The sequence below is a fragment of the Eurypyga helias genome, unplaced genomic scaffold (assembly GCF_000690775.1).
Source record: "Eurypyga helias isolate BGI_N326 unplaced genomic scaffold, ASM69077v1 scaffold382, whole genome shotgun sequence".
NCBI lineage: Eukaryota > Metazoa > Chordata > Aves > Eurypygiformes > Eurypygidae > Eurypyga > Eurypyga helias.
The window spans coordinates 131,370-142,616 of record NW_010237700.1 but is presented as its reverse complement, the minus strand read 5'-3'; the positions used below and the strand labels follow the sequence as shown (position 1 = coordinate 142,616).

The 11,247-nt window shown below is 42.4% G+C and overlaps 1 protein-coding gene across 4 annotated transcripts in view; it reads left to right on the top strand.

Annotated features, from left to right (window-relative positions):
• The first annotated feature begins 8 nt into the window (after positions 1-8).
• The window catches only part of KCNC1 (potassium voltage-gated channel, Shaw-related subfamily, member 1), a 107,474-nt gene continuing 96,235 nt past the window's right edge, over positions 9-11,247 (top strand). For 2 of the 4 annotated variants that reach the window (XM_010147543.1, XM_010147545.1), the window contains exon 1: positions 54-623. In XM_010147543.1, coding sequence (XP_010145845.1) covers positions 54-623 — 570 coding nt within the window. Of the gene's footprint in view, positions 624-11,247 lie in introns of all 4 variants that reach the window. The other 2 variants (XM_010147544.1, XM_010147546.1) reach the window with 2 other exon arrangements.

Genomic DNA, 11,247 nt, shown 5'->3' with positions numbered 1-11,247 from the left:
CCGCCTGCCGTGCCTGCTTGGATGAGTCTGCGACATGCCTAATAAGAGACGAGATGGGCCAGGGCGACGAGAGCGACCGCATTGTGATCAACGTGGGAGGGACTAGGCACCAGACTTACCGCAGCACCCTACGCACCCTGCCCGGCACTCGGCTGGCCTGGATCGCCGAACCCGATGCCCACAGCCACTTCGACTATGACCCTCGCACGGATGAGTTTTTCTTTGACCGGCACCCGGGCGTCTTCGCCCACATCCTGAATTACTACCGCACTGGCAAGCTGCACTGCCCCGCGGACGTGTGCGGGCCCCTGTATGAGGAGGAGCTGGCCTTCTGGGGCATCGATGAGACCGATGTGGAGCCCTGCTGTTGGATGACCTACCGGCAGCACCGCGACGCCGAAGAGGCTCTGGACAGCTTTGGTGGGGCGCCCCTGGATAGCAGTGCTGAGGACGGAGACATAGATGGCACCGGGGACTCTGGTGATGGGGAAGAGGAGCTGGAGATGACAAAACGCCTAGCACTTAGTGACTCCCCAGATGGCAGGTCTGGGGGCTTCTGGAGACGGTGGCAGCCCCGCATCTGGGCACTCTTTGAGGATCCCTACTCCTCCAGATATGCAAGGGTAAGCTATGCAACCAGCACCCTCATCAAAACACTCAAACCTCTCCTCAGTCCCGCTTCTCCCAGCACTGCCACGGTTATCGCCACTGTCAGAGTAGAGCAGCCTCTGTGTAGCTGTACAAAAATCACGCATGGGTTATGGGGCCATAACCCACACTCTCAAGCAGGCCCTGTGCATGGGGCACAAGTGGACACCAAGGCATCAGCTTGCGCACACGTATGTGGGCTTCTAGAGACCTTTGTTTTCTAGCAGGCTCCTAAATCCTCACAGTCTGGGCAGGGTCCTGTTGAGGGTCAGGGAGATGTCCATTGTACCAGGTAATTTACCCCCATGCACAGATGTTTACAGTCAGTCATCCCCCAGTAAGGAGAGACACCTTGTCCAGCCCTCTTATGGTCTAACAGCTTTCTCCCCTTTCCGAGTTGAGGAAAGGATCATGGGAGCAGGCAGTCCCTGGGAGACCAGGGGATTTGGAGAGTTTCTCAGCCTAGACTGGAAAAGGAGTCTGTCTCTTTCTCTTTTCTCATATATATCGTGTTAAATATTTATGATCATGCTTCTCTGAGGATGGGGAATTCAGTTTCTCGCTTACCTCCTCACTCTGTCTTTTCCCTTGTGGGAAATGAGAACTATTAATCAGAGGAGAGGGTTCATTCATGTAGAAGGGACACTGTGTTTCACAGATTTCTTGCCTGGCTACTGAAGGACAACTCCTCCCCTCCTGGTGCCTGCAGTTGTTTTGGAAAGGGAATGCACACTGGTGCAGTTCACAGCATAGCTGTGGATAAAGGTGGTCTTAAATCACTCGTCTCCTCTAAGTAGGTACCTTTCATGCTATGAGGATAATTACATTAATTAGGGCCTGATTCTGCTCCTGAAATCAAAAGTAAAGAAAACATTTACTTGAGGAGCAGCAGCAGGTTTAACCCCAAAGATACCCATATTGGTAGTCAGGAAAACAGATGAAGGATAGTGCCTTCACAAAGAAATTGGTTTGGATAGGTTTTGTTCCTCTCTCAAACGCACCTTCCTTACAGCATAATTGCTGCCAGCCCTCGGTGGGGATGAGTGGTGCTTTGGTGTGGGAGGATGATCAGTGTTCCTGAGGAGGATCAAAGAAGTGAGATCGGATTAGGGAGCAAATTGGACGGATGGAAGAAAGAGATGTGGAAATGCAGGGAGGAGAGGGGAGCTGGTTGTGCGTGAATGGGTGGTGGAACAGCAGCTGCTGGAGACTTTGGGTCTGAGCAGAGATCTCCAACAGCGAACTGCCAGGTCTGCAGGCTGCATGAATGGGGAAAGCTGGAGCAGAGCCTGGAGTTCTATCTTGGTGCATTTCTAAAGATTCTTGCTTGCATACCCTTTGGAGATTTCCTCCCTGAGCAAAGAAGTTAATATTTTAAATAAATTCCTTTAAACAGCATGGAGGACAAAGGAATAATAAAATATTTACCATGAGATGAAAGGATGATGCTGTCGAATTGCAGTTTTCAAATCCCTGATTTCTTCCAGGGGAACATGGAAACGTAGAGGGAAGGCTGGAGGGTATCCTTCAAAAGGCTTATTTAGCTTCCTTTAATCAAGCCCAGTGTTAGCAGAGGTGGATTTGAACAGCAGATCTCTCTGGTGCCCAGGAATCTGTGGGTAAAACACATTTCAGGTCAAGGCAGTGTGCTTGTCCAAGATCTTGTGGAAAGGTCCGAAAGTCAGATGTGTCCGTGTATGCTGTCCCATTGAAAAGGACACAAACAGAGGCTAAAACACCCTTTTGCTTGGAAACATTATGGTATTTTAGGTTGGAGGGCAAAATCTGTAAGCAATATTAAGAGTCTTTGTGATGTACAAACTGGAATTCTGGGAGGATATAAATTCCATTTGCTAATTCTCTACAGGTATTTTAATTTAGGAATAGACATCTTATGAAGTTCTTTGGTGGGGTTTTTTGTTTGTTTGTTTTGGTGGGGTTTTTTTTGTTTGTTTGTTTGTTTCTGTGTGGGTTTTCTGAAGATTTTTTTCCTAGTGGATGTTTTACCGTTTATTCCCAATTACATGTGCATGCCTGGTAGAATTCAACCCCTGACGTACCTTGTTCTTTCCTTAAACAATTGTTACACTAGAGAAATACAAATTCTGGGCAAAGTTGAAGTGTATGCTGAATATTTCATGGGTTAAATTTGATTCTTTAACTTGTATCTATGGAGACGCAGGCCATATGCATTAATATTTTGCATGAAGGAAGATGGCTTTCATCATCAACACATGCACACACTGTCCATTAAGAAGACATTATAAGACACTTAACATTTTCTAATAAAAGCCATATGTTATGGTTATGGATGTAAAAAGAGATGGGAGTTTGATTTATGCTCCTGTAACCTAACACAGACATTTCAAAAAGACCTCAAACTCACAACAGCTAATTTACAGTAAAATAATCGATGGCATCATTAACAAGTGAATGGTATATTAAAGCAATCATTAGTAGAGTCAGGCAACAAATCCACTGTTGCCTCACTTTTAACTGTATATGTTACTTTCAATTACAAACTGTATTTCAGGCACGCAAAAATTTAAATTCACATTGCCATTTTGTAAAAAAAATACATCACAAAAATTTGTCATCCTAACTGGATCTGAGACTTGCACTAATGGTGGTTATTATATACGCTTGGTGTTTACATATGGCACCCACATGTATGTCAAAATAACATCTTAATATAAGCTTCGGTTTATGTAACCGTTGTGCTGTTACACTTGAGCCAGCAAAAGGAATACAGTATATGAATATTAAAGTTAAACCTGCATATCTGGGAAAAGCAAGATTTCTGTGGACTACATTTGGTACACTGATTTAGGAACTGTCTACGGAAAGCTCAGCATTACTGAAATCTAGCCATTCTTGGAGCATTTTGATGGACACAGCTTACAAATACAAGTACATCTGACTGTTCTGCTTCACCAGCACCTAACTCATACTGAATTACGTTGGATTGCACTGTTGATGGCCAGGAGAGACTGGAAGTGCATTTGTGTGTGTCAGGCAAAATCAGCTAACTCTGCAGTTTTGTCTATTTCTAAACTTACTTTAGTAAAACATAAGCTCCCAGTCACTAATCATTTGTCTTCAGGTGCAACATAGTCAACACTTCCTTGTTAAAACAATAGTGGCGGAGTTTAATTAAAATCTAGTTTCCTAAACATTACTTTCTTAAATAAGGTTGATCTTTCTAAAAAGATGAAAGACTTTAAAAAACTTGCTCGTCTTCTAAACCTTCAATAAGAAAAGGCAGCTTGTTTCAAATCACAGATTGCCTTAGACACCTACCTTAATAAGATGAACGGGTGTCGCACTTCTCTGTAACTTAAAGAATCCACGTTTGGATAACAGAGGCAAAGTCTGGTACCTGGAGGTTTGAAGAGAATAGCAGATAAGGTGATGGGAAAGATCAGATTGACAGGGATACAGGGTGCATATGCAGGCAGACAGGCATCTAGGTGGATTTCCAAAAGCATCTGATCAGGCAGCTAATCATCACTGTATGTCAATGGCTATTGTGCACCTGAACTGGTGAGATGGTTCTTTAAAGCCTATTACAACTGTCTTTTTTACATCAGCAGGCAGCTTTGTAAATTTATTTCTCAGAAGTAGATGCAAAGGGGGAAATACAGTCAGAGTCACACAGAAAGCCACACAGATCCACTCAAGCAGCGTATCTGAGAGCTATGATGTAATAGCCTTCTGCACTCACTTGACTTCATAGGCCCTCGGTACACAGATATGTGTGAAGAGTATTTCTAGCATTCTCTCTTTAGATTTAGAGCTGGTCGTGCTGTTCTTACACTAGCAAAGCTCCCACTGACCTGGGGAGCTTGGCCTGCAGGTATGGAACATCCTCACCCCTTTCCGTCTCCTCCCCCCCAGCAGGAGAAGGTTGTGTTTGTGTTCATTCACAGTCATTAAGTCAGTGTTTGGGAACCAGAAGCTTTCATCTGGGCTCTTGCGCTAACGCTCACATTCAAATTAGGCAGTTAAGCTTCGAACCCCCGGGAAAGCTTTTGTAGTCCTTCCAAATAAACATTTTTACTGTTTTTAAATAAAAGCTGGTTGGGGTCCTATGGAAAGTCCTCAACAGCTTGACTTGCCATCCTGGTGTACGCTATACAGCCCTGATCTGGAAGAGTCACCCTTCCGTCCTGTTTCCCCTCACATCCTGCAGAAGGATCTGCTTTCCCCAGTGGGTGATTTTTGAAGGACAAGTTTCTGACACTGAGAAGGAGACAGGTAGAAGGATAGTAGGGAAGAGATGAGGAAAAGGTATTCCCCAGGGATTTCTTCCAGCTTTCTTTTGTACATTCAAGAGCATTTCCACATTGCTGCGTTCATTTAAACTGGTTTTTCTCTATATAAACTATATCCCATAGGTATGAGGTTTATGGGATCCTGGATAACCACATTGTTGAGGCTTAGAGGCTGGGGTGATTTCTGCTCATCCTTTACCCTGGCCCAGTACAGCTAAGCTCAGGAACTGGGGAAAGTATCAGGGAGTGGGAATAGATACTCATCACCCTTCACAAGGGGAGCTTATTCTTCAGCCGTCTTGACACGGGACACACTTTGCACAGGAGTGCTTCACGGACAGGGCTCCAGGGTCTCCTTCCGAGCATCCCACATGCTTTCCCCTACCTAGAAGCACCCCTCTCTCCGCAGAGGGATTTCATCAAAGGGGCCCTGATGGAGCTGCTCTCCCGCCTTTCTGCAAGGTCTTCCCTGCAGAGGCTTATCTAATCCTGCACTGAAGCTGGCTGCAGTCATTCTCTCCATATACTTTGACAATTAACAAGACAGCCTAATTTTAACTGCACGCTGCATTACAGCTCTGGAAAAATGAGAATCTTTCCACATTAAATGAAGTTTCCCCTGCACTTGTAATATAATGGAATTATAGACAGACATCTGTTAACTACCATTCTGTCATTCATTATTAATATAGGTCCTAAAATTCCATTTTATTCCTATTTTCTCCCATCCAGTGACATGTTACTGCAAATCCTTATATAACCCATTAGTAAGTGTGGTATAGTCTTCTCTGCATCCTGTCCAAAGAAGCCTTTGCAATGCCAGCTAGAAAGCGTGCGCCGCTCACACCAAGTCCCACATTCTGACCCCATCAACTTAGCCAAGGTGGGAGCAGGCACGCTCACAAATAACTCCAGGGAATTGTCACTCTGACTTCAGAAGTAATAAATTTTACAACCGCAACCGAAAAAAAAAGAAAGAAAAGATCACAGCAGCCATGCAGAATCATGACTTCATTGGTCTGAGTTGTTCAGAAACACACAGGAAGATACGATGTCTGCCCAGAACATCTTGCAATCTCTTTGAAGTCACCACCTCACAGGGAGATGAGAGGGATGATGTTATCCACCTGACAAATCTATGGCTGGCTAGTACAGACTTAGCAGCTTCAATTCAAGGAAGTTCTTCTTAATCCATTTGCCTATTTCCAATTTTATTTCTATTATTCTAAAAACCTTAAAAAAAGAACAGCATCTGTTGCCATTTTTTTTAATCTTACTTAATTTTAATGTTTCTAGGTTACAAGATTTACTTGATTTAGCCAAGGCTGTGATTGTATGGATCATACCATCATATGCATACACATATATATGCCTTCCTATCCCTGCCACCTCCCACGATGCTGAGTGGGATTTCCATTTGAGGAAGGACTTCAAAATTAAACCATCCCAAAATACTTTTGAAAATGCAACCTCGGTGCCACTGAAATCGATAAGAATTTAGTGACTGGTTTCAGTATGGCATGAGGTCCCTTCTCTGTTTAATTCATCCTTATGTGTCTTCAATTATTTTCTTTGTCCTTCTCTTGACATTTGCTGTTTTGGTTAGGGGAAAAAAGGCAACAAAATAATGGTATTCTCTGTTTGTGTATCAAGAGACAAATGATAAAAAGACCTGTGAATCAATCATGACATTTCTGTTTTAGAACTGCTCACAAAAAATGTGATGTATTAGACTATTCCTAGGAAAACTCTTTTTCCATCTTGTTTTTCCTTCTGCTGTGCAGTCTAGTATTCAATGGTATTCATCTGTCATATTTTTAAAAATGCGTGACTGATCTGTGTATATTTATGGTAGTGCTTTAGTAAAGTCTATACATACTGCCTTTCTTTTAACATACGGAGGGATGTTAGCAACGCAGCAACAGAGGGCCCAGCCTTACTGTTATTGAAATTCAGTGCCAAAACTACCACCAACTTCAAGGACAGAAATGAATTTTCCTGCAGTATGGTTCAGGATAACAAACAAATTGCAGCGCACTGCTTTTTTAATAGATGCGTGGCATATTTCCATTCCAAAGCACTGAAGCACAATACATCTTAGCAATTTATTAGGATCATACATATTCAAATAGATATTTTCACAATCGTTTAAAGACATGAGCGTCTTCAGCACGTTGCATCAAAAGAGAGCTCTAATACTGACAGAGCTCTTCATGATCTTACTGGCATTTTTTACTGCAAAGGGCTATAGAACACATCCCCATTCAAACCACATGACTTCAATTAATGTTCAACCAAATCATATCCAAGTGCTGCATTTTGTAATAAGAAGGGCAAGCAGGGGTATTCAGACTGAAAAATTGGGCCCTAATTAATAATCGAGTGTGTAAATCTTTCTCATGCAAATGCAGATGGCAAAACCGAGTTTCCATTTTGTATAGACTTGATTTTATGAAATTTCAGTGCATTCTTGGGGGATAAGACTAATAGAACAGCCATTTTGAGATCTTAGCAATTGTATTACAATTAGCTTCTCAGTTACTATATGATGAATTTGATCTGAGGAAAGAACAGTATTAGAAGGCTGACTTGGCTTTCTCTACTGAATATTGCATTACATAAATATGTGATTCACTCCAAATGGTACACAGGAGTGTTAGGATCGGATGAAATCAGAGAAATCTATGAATCTGTGGAGAACCACCCCCTCCCCCTGGAATATAAACCGAATGCTGTCATTTCTAGAATAATTTTTACATCTCTCTCCTGTGCTCAGTAAGGACCCAGATTTTGCTGTCTTCACTCCTACTCTTGTAGTGATAGCTTACTCCAGGAATATCCCTGTTTCCTTCGGGCTGAGAACAAGCTACAACCCAACACGGGTAAAGGTGAAAGGACCAGGCCCTAATTGATTTTCATTTCTTTTAGATATGATTTATCAGATATAACGAGGGCTCTAATAAATCATGCTATAAAAATTATGCATAAATCTCAGTCCGAGGCTTTTTGCAGTGATTGCTTATGATCTAAGACCCTTTAATGACAGTAGGTTAAAATTGCATTGTAATGGCCTTCTGTAAATGCAATAAATCTCCGATTTCAGTGCACTGCGGACAAGCAGCGATGTGTGTGCTGCACAGGAGCTACCAACACAGGCACACGCTGCTGGCACACACTTACGTAATGATGTTGATACTTCAGGAGCAGCAGGAAGTCTCAGCACTGCTAGATTTACTTTGAGAAAATGTTCCGTCAGGACCTCTGTGGGGTTGTGACCACATGAAATGGTTTAAATATCCTACTGGCTTTTTACTTGAAAACCTGGAAAAGAATGTCCCTTTTAAGAAGCAGTAAGATGGATTCTTTGGTTTTAAATAACAAAGGAAAAACCTATTACTACTGAGTCTTATGATTTCCCAGAGACAAATATGAGTTAAAATGGGCATTTTGCTCTGCACAACCGAACTGAAGCGGTCTACTTCCCTGAATTTCCTGGATGATCTACTCAGCATTCACAAAAAAAAAATTAAAAATGTGCACAGAAATACACCAACAGAATAATAGCTCCTTGTTTCAACTGCATCAGAATCCCTGTTCCTGTACACTTTTGCCCTAAAAACACAGATTTAAAACCCCACCTGCATTTCCCTTCTCAAATACAGAAAGATCTGGTCAGTTCAGGTTACTGGCTATTTGACATGCGTCAGAAATTCAGCTGCAGGTTTCACTTTGAAAATTCAATCCCATAGCTCTGTTGTGGTTTTCAGTTTGAATTCTTGCAGCCTTCATTACGCTGGATCAATTGACAGCTATAGAGGCCAGTTTTGTGATTTACCCAGTTTTTAAATAAATTAAAACCTTCAATCAGTATGCTTCTAATTTTATCACAGACTTAAAAAAAATAGGGGGCAAGTCCTAAAAATGCTGATCACCTACAACCTCCAGTGGAAGGGAGGTCATGCCTTAGAGCAGAAAAGGACATGGGCAAGGGGTTAAGAAACCGTCAGCAAAATCCCACCCCACCTCTCAGGTCACTGCCACAGCTATCGCTGATCTTAGTGGGATCCAGCCAGACACCCATGCAGGCCTATTTCAGGCAAAAACTTCCAGGACCAGGACAACAGTGTAAGCACCACAATGCTCAGTGCAAAAGGGCTTGCCTTCGCAGCAGCCTCTGATCTCTACGCTAAAAACAAGACGACATGATGTCAGCCACATCGTGCTATTCCTCTTTCTTTTTTTAGCATGGATCTCCCCATTGCTTACAGTGTGGAGTTTTGCAAGAAATCTAGTGACAGTACGTCTTAGCACTTCTTGGGAACGTGTCCCACATACTGCAGAACTGATTTTAACTCAGACTTTTTCAGTAAAGCACTTTGTGAGGACAAACCAAGAACAACCTAACCGTGCTATGATAGCTCAACCAATACCAGGCTGAGTCAATTGCTGCAGGGTACTCGTGGTGGTTGGTTTTCTTTTTTCGGGGCTGTAGCAACTTATATCTGAATTTTGCTTACGCAATATTGAAATTTAGTGTTCAGCTGATAGGAGTTAGTGTTTATTATCATACCAAGAAATCCCAAAGGTGCTAGTGATTTTATTAAAAGACCTAATATAAATTTCAAAACTATAGATTACTTGAAATGTTAGTTATGTCTAAGCAGCAGGAAATCAATAGTGCAAAAGTGCATTCACTGTTCTAAGAAAACCTCTTTTGGAGAACCTGTCCCGCCACGAAGAGAGGCTGATTTACCTTATAAGTGTCAGTGACATGGACTAAAGCCAAAAGAAGAGTTTGAAATTCAATTGCAATTCTATAGTATATTCAAAACACAAATTTATCTTCACATCACTATCAGCGACCGCAATTCCTGAATCTGCACATTTACTGTCCTCAAAAGTTGCCTCGGCTAGGACAGCATGGTCAGCCTTTGTCCGTACTAGGTGATCTTTAACATTCACTCACAACAGTCCACACTTGTCCACAGAAATATACACAGACCTATGTGGTGTGAATTTACCAGAATACAAAAATAACCCTAAAAAACCCCCGAAATCTGAGATTTGGACAGATGATCGCAATCAAGTGAGCATTTGTTCACAGATCTGCATGAAGTCATTATTTGTGCACCCTACTTGCTTGTGTATGTTAGCTCAGAGGAATCCTCTCAGGGGTTTCAGCTAGCAATTACAGCACGCCAGTCGCAGGATGGCAGGCCATATTCTTATAGCTCGGCACATGAACATTTGCAGTGGCACAAGCACACAAACACCATAATCTATTAGCTCATTAAGGCACGTCATTTGGGTATGCTTCAGCCCTTCTCGTTTTCTATGAATTCTACTGCGTGTGGAATAATACAAGACATTTAATCTTCGTACGTCATGTTCAAAACAGGAAAACAACTTTCCTCAGGTTACTTGCTTTGCATTTTTTGGCTCTCCCTTACTGTGTGTTTATTGCGGTAACTAGCACAGTAAGGTTATAATTTCTGCTGACACCTCTAAATGCTAAGGCCATAAAACCAGCAAATTAACAGCAAGCATCTCTGGGAAGAAGTTACATTATACTCAGATGTGGTGTTTCCCAAACCAACCTGGTCTGGAGCAGAAGATCACCCAGAGCTATGATTCTTCAAAAGGTGCGATAAGTATGAGCTGTGCCCGACAGTGCAAAGACAGCAGAGGGGTGGGCACCCACCATCTCTCCAGCACGCCAGTGGCGTGGAAACCTAGCAGCCAGTTCCTACATCTTCACTTCTGAGGCCAGACTCGTGAAAGGATGTAGCCATGTGTGTTCAAACTTGCAATTCCCAAAACACTAACTCCAGATGTAATTTTTTTAAATGCATATTAAAATTTCCCAGCATCTACAGAATTGTTTCTGCCTGTGCCCAGAACTGCTTTGGCAACTGCCTTATATCAAAGCCTTGTTAATGCCCGTAATTTTTCTTCACTAACAGGCACAGTCCTTTAAATGTACTTGCCGAATGCACACTGAATATAAGCTGTTTTCAGAACATGCTCAAATGAAAACAGGAGATATTAGTAGTGTGAAAACAGTTCCCTGGATGCAACAATCCAGTGGCTACAGTTTTTTGCTTAGAATGAGAAATTTCAGGTTTAATATCTTCCTCCAGCTGCAGGAGTTCAAATTTCATCCATCTCTAAAGAGACTTCCCAACTTCAGACAGCTGCATGATCCAGGCAGTTAGCAAAGTCGATCCAGTTTGCACGGCATGAGGAATTCACAAACCAATATATTGGTTATGTGGCAAAGCAGAATTTCCCAATAATGTGGAATTAAGAAGCTGTTCCTGTGTGG